Source organism: Girardinichthys multiradiatus, chromosome 6 (genome assembly GCF_021462225.1).
Source record: "Girardinichthys multiradiatus isolate DD_20200921_A chromosome 6, DD_fGirMul_XY1, whole genome shotgun sequence".
NCBI lineage: Eukaryota > Metazoa > Chordata > Actinopteri > Cyprinodontiformes > Goodeidae > Girardinichthys > Girardinichthys multiradiatus.
Window position 1 is genome coordinate 26457228 of NC_061799.1, and position 19394 is coordinate 26476621.

The following is a 19394-nucleotide window of genomic DNA, read 5'->3' on the forward strand; positions in this document are numbered from 1 at the left end:
CAATCAAATATAACTTTTTTTTTAGATGTTTTTTTCGTTGTTACCAAGAAATAGCAGAAGGCCTTATCTTAGCATGTCTAAGTCTTTTGCAAGGAACAAAGAAAGCTGCTCAACACGTACTTTTTAGTTAGATATAAACCCAAATAAGTACTATTTTAAAGTGAAACCTAATGCCACACAGGCACTTCTAATGAAAGTCAAAGATGTCACACAAATCAGCATCAAGTATATAATGCATAATGATTTGTCAGATACTCATAGCATCGTCTTTTTAAATACTAAATACTCAGAGACAGAAAATAGTAAAACTAAGAAAGTACCACTGTACAGAAGATTCAGAACATAACGTTTCAGAAGTAAATGAAAATTGTGAACTATGAAGTGAACGAATGGAGAGTTTCCAAAAATATGTATTTAAAAAACAACTGATAGCAAATTTGAATAAACTAAAATAGGCGAGAGTATTATTCACATTCTTAAAACATGGGGATCACATGTCAGGAGAACATTTGTGGAGTAACCAGAATATCAGCCCACGTCTCAAGAGCTTAAATTGGATTTCGAGGAGTCTGGGAGATTTTCATTGACAAAGAGGGTTGGTCCAAGTTGTCACAGCAGGAGCCATCTCCTCTGGGTCTAAAAACAGGCATTGAGAAGGATCATTTCAGGAGGTCTATAGATAGCTTTTCTCAGAATAAAATCTGAGAAATGCTTCCCCCTTGTGGATGGATGGATGGATGGATGGATGGATGGATGGATGGATGGATGGATGGATGGATGGATGGATGGATGGATGGATGGATGGATGGATGGATGGATGGATGGATGGATGGATGGATGGATGGAACATCCTCATGGTTACCTTAAATATCAATCCTTGGTACACATGATGACCGCCGTGATCTGCACATAGTTTTCTGTCAAATAATACAGAAAATGTTTCTTTTAATATTTTATAAATATATATATAAGTGGCATCAAATCAAAATTTAATTTTCTTTTTACTACTTTCTTAATACTGCTTTTTTTTTATAAATAATACAATTATGAGAAAATGTAATAACCAGACTATCAATTAAAAAGAAAATTAAAGATAAATCATATGACTTCTATAGAATTCTGAAGAATTAAGAATAATTCATAATTAGAAACCCGAAGTTGTTTTTCAGTTACATTGCTCTACCTTTGTATAAAGGCGATGATGAAGAACAGGGTCTGACAGCCAAGGATGCCTTAATGCCTCACAGGCCCCCATCCTCCAGCTGATGAGAAACATAACACAAAAATAGATTTAAAATGTCAAATCCTCACTAGATAATAAAAAAGCTCAGATCATACAGTGACAGAAGGCTCTTACGTTTTATTTATAATAAGGAGTCTAGTGATAAAGTCTTTGGCTTCCTCAGACATATCTGCAAACTCTTGTTCCTCAAAGTTCCACTGACAAGCCAAAATGTTGTTCAGAGTCTGGTTGTCGTCATCGCCAAGGAAGGGACACAGACCGCTCAGGCTAGCATGTATAAAGAGAAGGAATTTTTAGCAGTGATTTAAGCACAGTTGTGCATGAATGTGTGAGTTTACCTACAGCATGTAAGTGATGACACCGAGGCTCCACATGTCTGTGTTGAACGACACAAAATCATAGTTGATGACCTCAGGGGCCAGAAACTCTGGAGTTCCAAAATTCACCTTTAACTTCTCCCGTGGTTTATATCTGAAACAGGACATGATTGTTGTTCCAGCTGGGGACATTTTATGTTTCCAAAATAAAGGCGAAATGATTGATAGTAGAACTTACATCCTTGCGAGGCCGAAATCAATTATCTTAATCTTATTGGTCACTCTGCTCACACATAAAATGTTTTCTGGCTGGAGAGATCAGAAACATCCAACAAGACTTTTCAATTACTCACAGCAAATGAAATGATGAAGATTGTGGAAAATATTTCTCAACAAATATATTAATGTTTATTGTTATTGGAGGAAAATAATTTTAAATTACATCTGAATTAAAAGTAAATACATTTTATACATATTTTCTACATTCAAATGAAGTGCCTAAGTGTATATTGGAAAAAATAAATAAATACAATTGGCATTACAGTAATAAATGAACAAATAAACCCCACTGGGAACAAGTGTTGCCACAATTAACTCACAAAACTCTGACAACCCAGGGTTCAGACCAGGAAGCAGGGTCGTAGTTTAACACTCCTCTCTGCAGCTTCTGTATTGCTACCCACCCATTACCCTATTAAGACAGTGTCTCGCCCATGGCCAAAATTGAATAGGTTAAAAAATAATCTAAAAGGAGGAAATCAGGAAAATCTCATAAAAATAAACACAACTCAGACCGAAAAGAAAAATAAACCAATTAAATGTGGCTTACTGAACATAAGATCTCTCCCTTCAAAGACATTGCTAGTTAGTGACCTGATTTGTGACAATCAGATTGATTTATTTTGCCTCACAGAAACCTGGCTGCAGCAAGAGGATTATGTTACTATAAATGAGACAACTACTACTAATTAATTTTCACATTCCTCGAATTACTGGGCGAGGAGGAGGAGTAGCAACCATCTTTCAGTCGGATTTATTGATTAGTCCCAGACCAATCAATAGCTACAACTCTTTTGAATATTTAATCCTTAGTTTTCCTCATCCAAGTTGCAAAACACTAAAACCTCTTCTGTTTGTTGTTTTGTACTGTCCACCAGGCCCTTACTCTCAATTTTTAGATCAGTTTTCAGACTTTTTATCTGATTTAGTGTTAAATACAGATAAAGTTATTATAATGGGTGATTTTAACATTCATGTTGACGCTGAAAGTGATAGCCTAAATATAGCGTTTAATGCTATCTTAGACTCAATTGGCTTTGCTCAAAACATTAACAAACCTACTCACCTTTGTCTTCATTCTCTGGACCTTGTGCTGACATATGGCATTGAGTGTAAAGACATAACAATATTCTCTCATAATCCTGTCCTGTCTGACCATTTTTTAATAACCTTTGAGTTTAATTTAACCGAGTACTCCACACCTGAAAGAAAATTTCATTATAGTAGATCATTATCAGGCGATGCTGTAACAACCTTTAAAGAATCTGTTCCACTTTTAATTTCCTCATTATCACTGAAAAGCACAATGGAGGGCAATAATTCTGTTTCTGCCCCTTCACAAATTGATTCTTTTGTTCATAGTGTTTCTTCATCGTTGCGTGATGCATTAGACAATGCAGCCCCCTTGAAAAAGAAGGTAATCATTAATAGGAGGCTAGCTCCTTGGTTTAATTCAGAGCTGCGTACTTTAAAGCACAATGTTAGAAAATTGGAGAGAAAATGGCGCTCTACATACCTAGAGGATTCCTGCTTAATCTGGAAAAGTAGCCTACTGTTGTATAAAAAGACACTTCGTCAAGCTAGAACAGCTTATTTCTCATCATTAATAGAAAAGAACAAGAATAATCCTAGGTTTCTCTTTAGTACAGTTGCTAAACTTACACAGAGTCATAGCTCTGTTGAGCCATCCATTCCCTTAGCTCTCAGCAGTCATGACTTTATGGGTTTCTTCTTAAATAAAATTGATTCTATTAAAAAGAAAATCTTTGACATACTCCCGAAGATGATTACTTCATCCTCAGCAAGTGAGACAACATTAGAAATAACTGCAGAACCTGATTTGTGTTTGGACTGTTTTGATCCTGTGAAGCTTCCTTAGTTATCAGAAATATTAGCTTCATCTGAACCTTCAACTTGAATGTTAGACCCAATCCCAACCAAATTATTTAAGGAAGTGTTCCCTCTGATTACCAGCCCCATTTTAGATATGATTAATCTATCTTTAGTAAATGGATATGTACCACAGGCTTTTAAGGTAGCTGTAATTAAACCTTTACTTAAGAAACCTTCGCTTGATCGAGATGACTTGAAAAATTACAGACCTATATCCAATCTTCCATTCTTATCTAAAATTCTTGAGAAAATAGTTGGTAATCAAATGTGTGAGCATTTACACAGCAATGACCTGTCTGAAGAGTTTCAGTCAGGTTTCAGAGCTCATTATAGCACTGAAACAGCTCTGATGAAAGTCACTAATGATATTCTTATGGCCTCAGATAATGGACTTGTGTCTGTTCTGGTTCTGTTAGATCTCAGTGCTGCATTTGATACAGTTGACCATAATATTCTCTTAAAAAGGCTGGAATATGTTGTAGGGTTCAGGGGAACAGCGCTAGGCTGGTTTAAATCTTATCTGTGACAGATTCCAGTTTGTTCATGTAAATGATAAATCATTTTTAAACTCCAGGGTTAATTGTGGAGTACCACAGGGTGCAGTACTTGGGCCAATTCTCTTTACTATATATATGCTTCCAATAGGTCAAATTATCAGGCAGCATGGGATAAATTTTCACTGTTACGCTGATGATACTCAGCTTTACTTATCCATAAATCCTGATGAGCCCAACCAGTTAGATAGACTACAAGCATGTCTTGAAGATATAAAAACTTGGATGACTTTAAATGTTTTGCTTCTAAATTCAGACAAGACAGAAGTTGTCGTCTTTGGACCGGAGTCTTTAAAAAAGAAACTGCTTAGTCAATCACTTAACCTGGATGGCATTAAATTGACCTCCAGTAATAAAGTAAAAAACCTTGGTGTTATTTTTGACCAGGACATGTCATTTAAATCCTATATTAAACAGGTTTCTAGGATTTTCTTCTTTCACCTCCGGAACATTGCCAAAATTAGAAATATCCTATCCAGGAGTGACGCTGAAAAACTAGTCCATGCATTTGTTACTTCAAGGCTGGACTATTGTAATTCGTTACTATCAGGATGTCCACAAAATGCAGTTAAAAGCCTTCAGCTGATTCAAAATGCTGCAGCAAGAGTTCTGATGAAAATTAAAAAGAGAGATCATATTTCTCCTATTTTAGCTTCCCTTCATTGGCTCCCTGTTAAATCCAGAATATAATTTAAAATTCTCCTCCTCACATATAAAGCCCTTAATGATCTAGCTCCATCATACATCAGAGATTTGATTGTTCCATATGTTCCTAACAGAGCACTTCGTTCTCAGACTGCAGGTTTACTGGTGGTTCCTAGAGTCTCTAGAAGTAGAATGGGAGGCAGATCCTTTAGTTATCAGGCTCCTCTCCTGTGGAACCAGCTCCCAGCTTTAGTCTGTGAGGCAGACACCCTGTCTACTTTTAAGGCTAGGCTTAAAACTTTCCTTTTTGATAAAGCTTATAGTTAGAGTGGCTTAGTTTATCAGGGAGGGAGCCTTCCTCCCTCCCTGTTGGTTCGAGTAAGGGGGAGTTAGGTTTAGCCTAAACCGGCTCAGTTATGGTTGAGGTGCAAACACACCCTCCATTTCTGTTACCTGTGTGACCCCTTCTCTTTTCCGATGGTTGTGATCAGTCTGACAGAGACTGATCACAATCCTTGTGGTTTTTAGTATAACAATGACCATCACTGGGACCCTTTGTGAGGTGTCTTGAGACGACATTGTTGTAAATAAGCGCCGTTTAACTAAATAATCTGAACTGAAACTATCAGTGTAGTTATGCTGCTATAGGCTTAGGCTGCTGGAGGACATAATGACCACTTTCACCCTCTTTGCTACATTCTCACACTACTCTCCAATTTTGCATTATTTGCTGTTATTTCAGCTTTTAACTTTGTTATCTCTTTTCTCTTCCTTGAAGCTACACCTGGCCTGACTCTGTGTCTACCTGTGACACCTTTCTGGAAAGGGGAATCGTCCGAGCTTCTGCTGGCAACAACTTAATGCTCACCCTCTACCAATGATCCACATAGCCCTGTCTTTTAGTGTTTAACCCTTTCTCTCTCCTAGACATGGCGATTGACTGAGCTTAACTGTAACAAACTCTATGTGCTCTCTTTCAGACTCTAACCTTGAAAACTGGCTCAGAGTTTATCTGTTCTTTCTTTCTAGGTGAAACGACTAAAGGAGCTACATCCGTTAACATTTACTTCCTTCCCATAGAAAGTACTCCTGGATCAGTGCTTCTGTGTTCTTTTTGTGTCTCTGCTCTGTTTTCTCAAACCCCCAGTCGGTCGTGGCAGATGGCTGCTTATACTGAGCCTGGCTCTGATGGAGGTTTCTTCCTGTTAAAAAGGAGTTTTTCCTCTCCGCTGTCGCTACATGCATGCTCAGTATGAGGGATTGCTGCAAAGTCAACGCCAGTGACTGTCCACTGTCTCTACATGCTCATCCGGGAGGAGGGAATGCTGCAAGTCACTGACTGGATGCAATCTGCTGGGTTTCCTTAGATAGAAAAACTTTTTATCCAATTTGAATAAAAAGCTAACTCTGACTGCACTGTTCAATTGTTAGGATTTATTGGAATGTATGTACCTGACTGTTGTGAAGTGCCTTGAGACAACATGTGTTGTGAATTGGCGCTATATAAATAAACTGAATTGAATTGAAACTGAATTATTCATTATTTGGTTGCATACTGCTCTAGTTTTTGAGAGTGCAACTTTCAGGTGCATCCCTTCTCCAACACTTCAGAATCAAATGGCTGAACTCCCCCTTCAGCAGTCATTTAGCTCTGCATAGGCCTGGTAACGAGCCATTTATTTTATGCAGGTGGGTTGGAGAAGGCATGCATCCAAACGTTGCAGGATAGTAGCTCTCAAGCTACTATTTACTTGTGGTTTCTACCCACTCTCAGCTCATCTGAAGCTCTTTAAACTGTATAATTTATATGAGATGTACCCATCAACAAAGCTTGCAAGGTGTATCTGTATTAAAGTAGATGTCTGATTTCTCTAAAACCTTTCTGATGTGTTTATAAGGATTTATTGCTGACAAATTAACAACTTCCTTTTTGGTTTCCTAATTGATTTCCTTTTCTTTCTTACACTGTAAACGATAAACTGCATTTCCATAGGTCTTTACTTTTGTCACCTTTCACTGTTATTTGATTGTAGAACCTTTCCATTAAAATGAAAGTGGGATTTTTGAACGTATTCACCGGAACATAATGAAACTCTTCAATCTGCATTGAAGTGCCAAGAAAGTTTGCAAGAATGATCTTTTCTAATGTGGATATAAGGTTTCTTCAAAACCTCTCAATAGTATTTATGAAGACTTGTCACTGACTAGTTAAAACAATATTTATATTGTATATTTTTGCATACAATAATTGAGATCAAAACATAAAGTCGGAATGATACAATTTCCACAACATTTTGGTAAGATGTTCTATTCATTATTGGTTTCTTTGTTTCTTGTACTGCAAATTATATACTTCATACCCAAACTCCCTGACTTTGTTGCGGAGTACATTATGACAGAAAGAAAGTGACTTACAGAATAAACATGAAAGAGAAATAAATTTTTCAGTTTTTGTGCTTGTCTTTCATTTGTGGTGTTCTTCTTCCCCAGTGAGGCCTAATGAGTTCTGTGGGAAGCATATACAATAGTCATATTCAATAATTTAGCATACGCATTCTGATGAGGCTAACTTGTCAAATTATAAGTACCTTTTAAAAATAACAACCTTTAAGGAGGTATAACATAATTTTCATTAAATTATTTTTTTTGTAATAGAAGTGGGCTTTTTTATTGGTCTGATGTAATTTTCTAATCTTAGAGGTTGTGATTTCATTAGCTGTAAACTGAAAATCATAATTAACAGAAATAATCTGTGTGGAATTAATCTGTATGATGTGTTTTGTTTCGTGAACCAAGTTACTGAAATAAATTGACTTTTCATTAATAATTTATGGAATATGACTCCCATACAAGGTGTCCAGCATGAATAATATGAATTGATACTTTTATTTTATTAATAAAGGCATGTCGCTGTCTAATTTAAAAACATTAATATTGTATTTTAGGGCTGTAGGTCCCCTGAATGCTAGTCTGACTCTTGTCAACAAACCAACATTGGAATAATCTGAATTCATTGTTTTGCATTTATATATAAAAATGTTTTAAATATAACTTACAACTTCTTTATGTATTTAAAATGTAAATTATACACTACATTCCAAAGACCTCTACTTTAGTGAAATCCTTTAAGGGAATCCAAATTTTCTTAATTATGTGGTATATTTTTGCATAATGTACAATCTCCTTTACAGCTGTGCATGACAATTTGTTTGTGAGCACTATATCAAGTGTGTTGACAATTTTACAAATGTGACAGTTGTCAAAAAATTGCAGATGCCATTAATTTTATTCATCACCTTTATTGTTGTCTTCTAGACTAAGAGTGTATATTTGTAGAATATTCTACATTTTGGTATCAAAGTTCAAACAGACCAGTAATATGACTGGATGTTACCTTTAAGTCCAGGTGCAGTATGGACATTTTGTGCATATACTGAAGGCCCTCACAGATCTGTCTGATGAACACCACAGCATCCAGCTCCATTAAAGTGTAGTTTTCATCAATAATCCTGTCAAATAGCTCCCCTCCACCAACACTGATGATAAAGACATATGGATAAAAGAATTAAATATTCAACAAAATGTAAGCATTTTTTTTTTTCAAGGAACACCCATGCTGCAGTAAATTAAGTTATTAATGTATGAAGAATTAAAAATATTAAGCTAGTTTATGTTCTGAATTTATACATACTACACACATGTACTGGAAATCTTAAAAGGGTCATACTATTCAAGTACAAGGATGAGGTCATTCCTTGACTCATAAGCTGCATAGAGCTGGATCAGGTTGGCATGGTCCAGATTATTCATGACCTGGATCTCATTCTTCACCACGTCCTACCAAAAACACAGGCACAGAAAGACAGGAAGGCACCCGAACACAGGACACAGACAGATACACACACACAAAATGAGAGGTGTCAGCTGTTCTCTGCAGTAAGAGACCATGCATCTCCTGGTCTAGGTCAATTATTTCTCACCTTGGTGAGAAGTATTCCCTTTGCCTCTATTCCAGGAGTGGCCTAACAACATTCTAGTAAGCACTAAAAACTCTAACAGGTCCCCGTTTTTTTATATCACATGTTGCTTATGGTAGGACTAAAAACAGACTAATTCGGCATCATAGCAACGTGTCTCCGATGTCATACCTTCTCTTTCTGGCTTCGTGCTTTAATGACCTTTGCTGCCAAAGTGAGACCTGAAGAGTTCTCAACACATTTGTGCACCTGACCGAAACGTCCCCTGTGGGAGAGAGAACAATTGATTTCATGTTGCTGCACAGACAGTCAGTGGCTCTAGCCAAGCAAATTATGCATCACAGCAGAGAAGAATCAGTCAATGATACGACAGAGACAGCATAGTGCATCTTTCCCGTGAGAAAGAAGAGGTGAGCTTTCCTTCTAGAAACTGTTTCAGCTGATCAGTTATTTTATTCACTCTGAGCCAGCCTGCATCTCTTTTTTGAAGACCCAGATTAACACTTGGTGATTAGCTACCAGCTGGCACTGAAGATCCAATTTCACATACCAGTCAGTCTTTGTGTAAAAATAACTGCCATGACTCTAAAGTTATGAACCATTGAGAAGAGGAAAAGAAAAGGGGGGAGTGGGGGAAAATTACACAATCAGGTTTTAATGAGGAATTGAGGAATATTTTTTATGGTTTTTAATTAGCATGGACGCAAGATTTTCCTTTTATTTTTCAATAAATAGGAAAGAGGAGAAGCACTCACCCCCCCAGGACCTCTTGCCAGTTGATCGTGTAAAAGTTTCTGATCTGGTTTGGCTTGGCAGACACAATGCGATGATTAAAAGGAGCTGCAGGAGGAGGAGTGGTGTCTAAAGAAGAATGGGGAGACAACAGAAAAGAAACCATCTGTTTTTTATAAGTTAAAAAAAAGCTTTTAACATACATGTCTTGCTAATAATCAGTCGCCTTTGGCCTTTTAAACGGTGCTTTGGCATACCATGTACCAGCATGTTGTAATAAATATCAATTACAGATACAGTTGTGTGTGTATTAAAGAGGAGTGGGTCAGTGGACAGTTCAGTTGGTCGTTTTGGCGGTCCGTGCCTAAAGGCCAGGGGTCATGAAAGCAGCCAGCTTGAGTTCAAGTCTCAAGTTCAAGACTCTTCTCTTCTTTGAACTTCATTTTGTTGAGCTCCAATTGTAGAATCCTGATAAGGCAAGCTGGGATTCTCAGTCAAGATACATTTCTGCATGAACACACTCTGAATTTAAACATAATAATAAATAATTACCACATTCTCAAGAAGAAAACTGTTATATTATTATATTATGTATTACATAGAGTATGAAGGACACACATGCATGTCTATATATCTTTGTGTGGAAATTTGTTTCTCTTATTTTGTTTCAATTTATTCCTATTCTGTTCCTATAGAGCTAATAACATTGACTCACCAATTAAGAAGCGCTCAGCTTGATCATCATCATCAATCCTATTTCCATCAGCATTTTCCTGTCTTTGCTTCTCCAGCTTTTCTTTAATGTTTATCTGGATTTCAACTCCATCTGCCTTGAAGATAGCCAAATCTCCATACTGTGACCTTTGCTCTTCCTCTTCATCCTCTTTCTGCTGTTCTCCTTCCTCCTCATTGTCCTCTTGTGACACCGTCATCTGGTCCTGCTCAGTCATTTCAGACAGTTCCTCCTCTTTATGGTCGTCACTGTGGATTTAAGTTGATGGGTTTTATGTGTTTGTTCTAAAATTTTGACAACTTAAACAAAAAAGCACAACAAACTAAGATGACCCAGCATGGCCTATACAGCATGAATTGGAATGAAGATTGGAAATAAACTAGATATCTGTACAGTTTATAAGGTAGGTTAAAGAGAAGGAAAACATTTCTTTTTGTTTGCATCCATGACAAGAAAATCTTAATAAGTATTTTTGGAAGCAACAAGGTAGGAAGCGATATTTCTTTAAACCAACTTGAATTCTTGCAAAGTACAAAAAATGGTAAAGATAACCATAAAGTGATAATTGTCCTGTTTTTCCAGGAGAATTTTGAAATAATTAAATGTAAAGTTACTGATTGTCACAGGAGTAGTTAGATTTAAACATAATCATACCTGGGAGCAATCTCTTCTTTTTTATCTTCATAGGAAGCTGGCCCCTCTGGGACTTCTATTCCTCCTTCAGCAGCAGAAATATCTTCTTTCTGTAGATCCTTGGGAACTGCAGGCTTTACTTCTTCTACTGCTTCCTTTTGCCCTGCATTGTCAATGGCGTTCTCTGTTAATGCAGCTTTTTCCTCAAGCTCTTCATCCTGTATCTGCTTCACAGTAACATCTATAACATCGAGTTTCTCAGCCACAGCAGCTAGGAACTCTTCATGCACATAGTCCACCAGGTTGCAAGTGGGGGCCTCTGGTTGCTCGTCTTTAAGTGCCACCCCAGCCTCCAGATCCAGCGGTGGGAACAGATGACCCGACTTTTCTGCATTCTCTCTGTTTAGTTTCTGCACTTCTTCAAGAAGCAAAGCCTGCTTCTTTGGTGAGATATTATCTACAAGAAATCCATACAGGATTTAAATTAAGTCTCTGGCTGGCTAAATATAATTTACACCTTTCCTATATATAAAGAAGCCAGAAACAATTTTTAATTAGAGTTGCGCCGATCCAAATTATGTGGTCAGTTTCCAATCGGTTTCATTGTCATGCTTTGACTTTACTTTAGGAACCACAATACATTGATATAATATATCAGAATATTTTTTCCAACCTTCATATGGTAGGCAGTCATTATTCATATTTGGAGCAGAGACTAAGTAACGCTGTGTGTGAGAGAGAAGAGCTCCTATAAAACAGAATTTTACTATTTTGACACAAGGACAAAATGATTGTGGAGTTAACATTTGAAACTGTCTTTCACATCTTCTATTAGCAATTAACACAATAAGTATACCCCTACGTCTCTGAGTTATGGCAGCAGGACAATGATCCAAAGCACTCCAGCACCACCCCTGAGATTCCCAAAAGACTGGCAACATTTCTAAATCCAGCATGTCCCATGTCAGACAGAGGCTGGATGCTCAAAAGAATAAACAGACCAACTCTGCTGTCCTCTGTTCAGTCTTCCTGCTATTTGTTAAAAGCATTGCTCTGTCTTGCAGCCTGAGAGAATCCCATACATGTCTCAACATGTACAAAATACAGCTTCCTTTTAAATTACTTATAAAACAGCTCCCCCTGTGCTGATCTCTCTACCCTTACCCCTCATTTGAAGTCTGTTGTCACCAACTTAGGTGTTAAAATAGATGCTGCCCTTAGGTTTTAAATCCACATTAATGCTGTGGTAAAATCCTAATTTTTACATCTTAGACGTCTTTCTGACATTAAACATCTCCTTTCTAGGCGTGAGTTGGAATCAGTGATCCAAGCATTTATACCTGCCCGTTTGGATTACCGCATCTCTCTTTTAACAGGACACTCCTGCAACTAGTCCAAAATGCGGCAGCACGATACAAAGAAATGAGAGAGAGAATCTCACTTGAAAAGACACTTTTACTCTTTGGCTTTTGATACAATGTGTGTCTGACATTATTTGTATTGTTTAGTCTGATTTTTGGGATTTTAGTTGTTTTATCTGTTACTTGTGTTTTACATAAATAAACATGGTATGGAGTGGTATGGTATGGTGTAGTTTGGTATGCTCATCTGTGTTAATTAGTCTCTCATCCTAAGTTGCTCTGGCTTCTCTTTGCCACAGCTGGTCCACATCTCCTCTAATTGCTCTCCTGGTTTGCTTCTAATTTTTCCAACCCTGCCTCAGTATTTAATCTCCTGATTTCTATTTGTTCCTCTGTGGTTTCTTTTGATTTCTGCATTTTCTACAGTGCTCCACATCCTGACGCTTTTCTTTACAACGGTTCCATGCTCTGTTTCCTTTAGATCATCATTGTAAGTTATTTTCAATTTATTAATAAAATAATCTTCACTTCATCCCTCTGCCTCTGGATCTGCATTTGGGTCTTTCCTAAAACCTAACATGACAACTAGGTTTTTTCAGTATTTTGCTAGTTTTTAAAACCATTAAGCTATTTTAGATTTTCAATAAAGTGAATATCATTGTCTATAAAGATAATTGCCTAGAAAGAAGCCACCACAGTAAGTAAAAAATATTCTGGTTATCTCAGCACCTGCTGCATCTGGAGGCTTCATCTTCTTTTGAGCTTTCAGGCCCTTCTGGCTCAAACGTGGCTTGTCTGCCCCATCTTTGCCTTTGAGATCTTTCACCTGTAAAATAAAAAATGAAAATGTTAAGTCCTGTAACCTGGACATGATAATGTTTGTCACTATAAGGTTTCGTTTTGTATGTTTGGAGTATTTCTGTCCAGATCAAACATTTAGCCAAGTCTTTCCTAAAATGTTTGTTTCTCAAAGATTTTTAATTATATTTCTGTAAAACATCAAAACAATAATATGCATATATTTTAGTTACAAGCCTCATAAGGTGAAGAACGAGGCACCAGCCAACATATAGCCACAAATGCAAAGCACATAGACTAAAATAAAAATTTTAAAAAGCTTTAGTATATGTACGGTTTTAAGCACAAATAACCTACAAAGTTTCCACATTTACGGGATGTGAGGAAAAGCTTTGGTCCGTGGAGCTTTATCTTGTGATAGGGCTGCAGAGAACTGGGATGACATGCAGGAGTTATCTCTTGTTTCCCTTTATTGGCTTTGTTAAAGGTGGTTTTCTAGTAAAAAGACAAGATGGAAATGTTTGGTAGGGTTATAGCAATGTACACAGAGGGAGGGGCAATTATTTTTTATATGGCTGGAAATAGAAAAGGCCAATTTAAATGAAACTACTGTGCTGTAACAAAGTGGTTGTCCCCACGGATACCTTCTGTTTTATAATTAGATGTTTTAAATCATTAAACAAATTTTAAAAACCAACAATGATAGCCTGGAACCTTTAGCATGTAGAAATCACCTAAATAGAACCCACCATCCCTAAGGATTGGGGACTCCAGCAAACCAAAGTGAGAGCCATTATCGTCAAATAGACTAAATATGGAACTGTGGTGAACCTTCTCAACCGTAATCGGCTTGCCATAATTACTCCAAGAGCAAACTGAGGACTCATCCAGGAGGTCACAGAAGAACCCAGAAATACTTTCTAAAGCAGTACAAGCCATACTTGCCTCAGTTATTGGTCAAACAATAAGAAACAGACTGGGCAAAAATGATATCCACAAGAGAGCTTTTATTTGCTAAACCTAAAACATTTTCATAATCCCTAAGACATTTGGGGAAATATTCCATGGACTGATAAGACAAAAGTGGAACTTCTTGGAAGATGTGTGTCTTGTTACATCTGGCGTAAAATTAATAGCATTTCAGATGAAGAGCACCATAGCAAATGTCATGGTGGCAATGGTAGTGTGATGGTATGGGCTGCTTTACTGTTTTGGCCACTTTACAAATGCATGACGCCACGAATTCTGCTTACTGCCAGAATATCCTGAAGGACAATGCTTTCGCCATCCGCTTGTGACTGTAAACTTGAGCATGCTTTAGTTATGGCAGCAAGACAATGATCCAAAGCGCTCCAGCACCACCTATGAATAACTAAAAAAATGAAGGCTTAGGAGTGGTCTAGTCTTAAACAGGTCAGTAATGCTAAAAATCCTCCAATGTGGGTGAATTAAAACAATTCTGCAAAGAAGAGTGGGCCAAAATTCCTCCACACTTAAAATACTTATTCTAGTTATCAGAAACTAAGTTACCAGTTATTCAGTTTAGAGAGGCATTGCTTTGTCACATAGGCTCAGGATAGTTTGAATCGGGGGGGTTTTTTCACTTAAAAAAATTTATTTTAAATCACTTGAAACTGCAATTTGTATTTACTCAGGCTATCATTGTTTTATATCTAAATTTCTTTGATGATCTGAAATGTGTGACAAAAAAGCAGAAATAAATCTTTTTCACAGGACTGTAGAATGCAATAAAATACAGATAACTGTATAGGTAAACAACAAAAACTAACAGATTTGTCAATATAGTAAATGAAAGTTCACAAAAGGGCTGAAGTTCACAGAAACATGAAGTCACACTTCAATAAATGACATATATGGAAATGCAAAGGACAAATCCTGACTAGCGGCCACAGTAACTGGACGTCAGCATGCACATTCTGGCTTATATAATGGCAAGCTGATGGATAGGTAGCAGCAGGACAGTGAATTTATAGCTTATCACTTGTCGCACTCAGCAATGGAATGTGATGCTGACCCTGTGTGGAAAATATTGCAAGGGACTGCAGGTTGTTCTCCAAATCTCCCAGCTGAATTGAGGATACTAAACACTCTGAGATCAGGTTAGGATGGAAAAACTCATCTTAAACTTGAGGTGTCCCGCGTTTGTTTTTCAATGTTGTGAGGTAAACAGAGATACTTCTAGCATTAGTGTTTACCTAGAGACAGTTGTTGGGTAAAGAAATGTGATTGGAAGATAAGGGAGTGTGTGTGGAGACCAAAGTAATGTGAAATAAATGTTAAATATTTCACACCTCTGGAGGTAAGAGACGATATAGCGCTCTGACGACAACGGAAATTCCTTGAAACACGAGCCTCGATTCATTCAGATTAGCTGGTGGTCATAAATGTTTAGCTAAAAACATTGACAAGAAAAATTATTTTTACTTCTGTGACATAACGTTTCTTGCTGCCAGTGTGGTCAGTTTTTTGCCTTCTCATCTGTCTTACTTGAAAGAAAAACAAAACCTCTGCAGCTATGTTAGCGATAGCAGTGTGCAAATGTCCAAGTCCCTGTTGCTGCCAGGTAGCACTTAGTGACCTTTTAATAGAGTTATCACAGTCTGCCTACTTATAGATAATAAAGACAGAAACCTCAGGTCAGCTCTGGATGTGACTTCAGTTCCAGGAGAAGATGTTTTAGTCTAAAAGCCAAAGCTTTTTTATTGAACTTTTTGTAATGCTTATGTATCTGCCTTTTAACTTCCTGAACCTTAAGTACCTTTAATTAAATGCAATGCAGATTACAATGAATCTCTGGGCAAAGACGCCAGATGCTGTGTCTTTGCGGGTCCTGACGTCAAAATGTTTCTGTGGAGACTTTAAGAATTTGACAGGTACTGGATATGTATGAAGCACTGTGCTGTACTTTAGTGCAACCTGGTACAGCACAGACCACCACTTTTTACAATTTCTATCTGCAAGGTTTTGATAGATTCTTTGCAAAATAATAGAGTTCCAGTCAAATTGGATCTGTGAACATAGATTTTCAAGATTTGCCTCAGAATATTTAGTTTTAGGTCTTCACTTTGACTGGGCCATTTTAACTGATGCTTTGATCTAAACAAGTCCATTGTTGCTCTGGCAGTATGTTTAGGGCTGCTGGCCTGCTGGAAGGTAAACCTCAGACAACCCAGTGTTGTCTTTTGCAACTTCTAACAGTTTTCCTTCCAGTATTGCCCAGTATTTAGCTCCATACTCCAATCAGCTCCGATCAGCTTCCCTGTACTCTATGGCATTATGCTGCCACCACTATGTTTTACCATGGTGATTGTTTTCAGGGGAGCATTGTTTTTCCACAACACAAAAAATATATATATTTTGGTTTTATCTCACCAGAGCACCTTCTTTCAATTCAATTCAATTCAGTTTTATTTATATAGCGCCAATTCACAACACATGTTGTCTCAAGGCACTTCACAACAGTCAGGTACATACATTCCTATTAATCCTAACAATTGAACAGTGCAGTCGGAGTTAGATTTTTATTCAAATTGGATAAAAAGTTTTTCTATCTAAGGAAACCCAGCAGATTGCATATGTTGGACTTCTTATGGTTTTCTTTCAACTATGGCATTCTTCTTGCTACCATTCTATGAAGGCTGGAGGGCATGACTTATAATTGTCAAGTCAGCAGATTAATAGTATGCCAGGCACTATTATAACTATTTCATAACTGAGTTCTAACTATTTTGTGTAAAAATGACAATATTCTACCTGGGACACTATGGAGGACTATGACTAGTAGTGCAAGAACAACATGTACAAAAATAAATCTGAGTGAGTGAGAGAAACGAAAACCAAACGAGAGAAGGTGAGAAATTTGACTCATCATGAATTGTTGACGCAGGGTAATGTGGGGGAGTGTGGGGGGTATGGAAGGATGGTAAGAAAAACGCCGCAGTTCCAATAAATAAATTGCAAACCGGGCCACTCGTATTTCAATCTAGCTCTCATACTGCCCTTGCTCTTGTGCTGCCAGGTTGTGGCCCTCCGTGCCTCATGCAAGGGAGGCCACATGGCAGCAATAAACGTGAGTTAAATGGGGACTTTATGTAGGTATCATATTTATTGTACAGAAGCAAAGTTTTTTTAATTTCTATCTTTATTTGCTTACTCATTAAATTCATCTAGCCAAAGCCCATAAGTGACCTGTTTACCTAAACGTATCATAGAGCAAAAAAAAAAAAAAAGAAACAAACACAAAAGCCAAACCATTAATGAGCGACAACACTACTAGTCAGCTTTGGTGGTGATATCATTTACACTTGTTCTGCCAAGAAAAAACAGACATTACCGAGACATGACTTCAAAGGAAACTTTAAATTCATGTTCGGCATGCAGAATCCTAACAAATTCAAACTCAAAATCACTAATGGGCAGGTGGCACCCTTTCAAACATCAAAATATTATAGGGTTACTTAAGAATATAATCTATAAAATCCAAAATCAAAAGTAATTAGCTACATTAAGCAATTTTAAGCTTCTCCCACCTTGTCTGGCTTCTTTGTTACTGTTTCTGTGGATGCTTTCCTTTTAGTTGCTTGCTTCCCTTTACTGTCTTTGTGCCTGGAGGCCTTCCGAGTTGCTGGACCTTTGAACATCATCTCCATCACCTTTGAGCATTTTACTGTCTCGCCGATGAAGCTGATCACCTGCTGCATGCTAAGGACCAGTTTCTCCATGCCCTCCAGCTTCTGAGCCTGCTGCTCAGACCGCTGGTTCACTACCGACATGATGGTGCTCATCTCCTGGCAGATCTCCTGCACCTCCCTCCCCATCACCTGGGTCTGGTTCATCACCTTCGGGGTCAGATGGATCTCCTCCTTATCTACCTTGATTTGCTCCATATCCTGTTCAATGTCATCAATTTCTTGAGACATCCCGTCCAGTCGACTGAGGACCTTTTCTTGAATGTTGATGAGTTTGTCCATCTTTCCGCTCAAGGATTCAATGCGGTTTTGGATAATGTCGAAGCCAGCATTGCTGGAGTCTCCGACTGCTTTTATGACAAAGGAACTCATGGCTTCTTGTGATACAACAGTCACCTCAAGACACCAACTTGGTACAAATATTGTTCAAGTAATGTCAATGAAACAGGCAAAAATACTTGCACTAAAACTGCTGCCAGTTCTACAGAAAAGAAAGGAAAAGAAGAAGGATTCTAGAAAAATGTTCAGGTACAAATCAACAGATAACCAAATAGAACAAAAATAGATTTTAGATCTCTAAAACTAAAAGACATCTCAGGCAATAAGAATTATCATGAAGTCAACCCTCTGGTCTTCTCTTCATGATATGGTATTAATAATAGAGTGAATCGGAGAGGCATAAATGTAAATGGTCGGCCTACGTCAGCAGGCTTTAAGTGTTTAGGGAGGGGTCTTGGCAGTGGTTGGGTTATAAGACATTTGAGAGGCTTTAAGTGCTAAGCCCACCTCCGTGCACTGGCTTGGTAGGTGTCAAAATGATCACTGTACACAGTACTTGTTGTGCTGAACAAGTAGGAAAATGCTTAGTGATTAGCCTCCACTTAGATGAACTGCAGATTCACCTAAACAGGAAGACTTTCTGCAAAGACAGAAATTCTGTTATGTTAGACCTGAAACGCTGGGACATATTTGTTGTAGTGACACCAAGAGTGTGAGCAATGCTGCAATGTATATTCCCTCCTTGTCTCTAGATTGCCTGTAACATCAACTCACTGTTAAGGGGTAATGAGAATAAGCCTGACCTACAGTGGGACATGTAGCCTTCAGCCTGAAAGAAGAGATGGGTGACACAGATGATTTATGCTGTGCTCGCTCTCTGACAAAAACATCCTCTGATAACTTCCCTTAGGAGAGTAGGGGATCAATTTTAACTGACCTTGTGTAACATAATTATAATCCATGTGGCATATAGATCAAAATAGGTCATCAATGATTTATCCATGTCATTGGTACAAACAGATATAGCCATTTGTTACTTAAAAAAATCCCCTTTCTCCTTATATCCCCACAAACTCATGGAAAACAGAATGAAACATGTGCTTCATAAGATCGTCATGGTACTGACAACACGAGCATAGACTGTAAACTGGGGCAAGATGATCCAAGCCAAACTCAGCTCATGCCAGTTACTCACACCGAGTCTTGGCTCGGGCAGTACAAGAAATGAAGAAGGGTAAGGG

At 37.7% G+C, this 19394-nt stretch overlaps 1 protein-coding gene across 1 annotated transcript; it reads right to left on the reverse strand.

Moving 5' to 3' along the window:
- Nucleotides 1-215: 215 nt before the first annotated feature.
- mylk4a (myosin light chain kinase family, member 4a) lies at nucleotides 216-18492 on the reverse strand. The gene is made up of 14 exons (XM_047368926.1): nucleotides 17716-18492; nucleotides 13097-13193; nucleotides 11028-11463; nucleotides 10356-10621; nucleotides 9664-9769; nucleotides 9080-9173; nucleotides 8659-8768; nucleotides 8326-8467; nucleotides 1799-1869; nucleotides 1586-1714; nucleotides 1358-1510; nucleotides 1184-1262; nucleotides 863-917; nucleotides 216-636 (listed from the first exon to the last, which is right to left on the reverse strand). The coding sequence occupies exons 1-13, from the start codon at nucleotides 18244-18246 to the stop codon at nucleotides 864-866; spliced, it is 2268 nt and encodes a 755-aa protein (XP_047224882.1). The 5' UTR covers nucleotides 18247-18492; the 3' UTR covers nucleotides 216-636; nucleotide 863.
- Between the last annotated feature and the right edge of the window lie 902 nt (nucleotides 18493-19394).

What these genes read in the sequence shown, in the direction of transcription:
- mylk4a (XM_047368926.1), bottom strand. Translation starts at nt 18,246, where the DNA reads ATGAGTTCCTTTGTCATAAAAGCAGTCGGAGACTCCAGCAATGCTGGC. An exon ending in TAACAAAGAAGCCAGACAAG is followed by an intron (nt 13,194 to 17,715) that starts GTGGGAGAAGCT and finishes TTTATTTTACAG; the next exon opens with GTGAAAGATCTCAAAGGCAA. An exon ending in CACGAAGCCAGAAAGAGAAG is followed by an intron (nt 8,769 to 9,079) that starts GTATGACATCGG and finishes TGTTTTTGGTAG; the next exon opens with GACGTGGTGAAGAATGAGAT.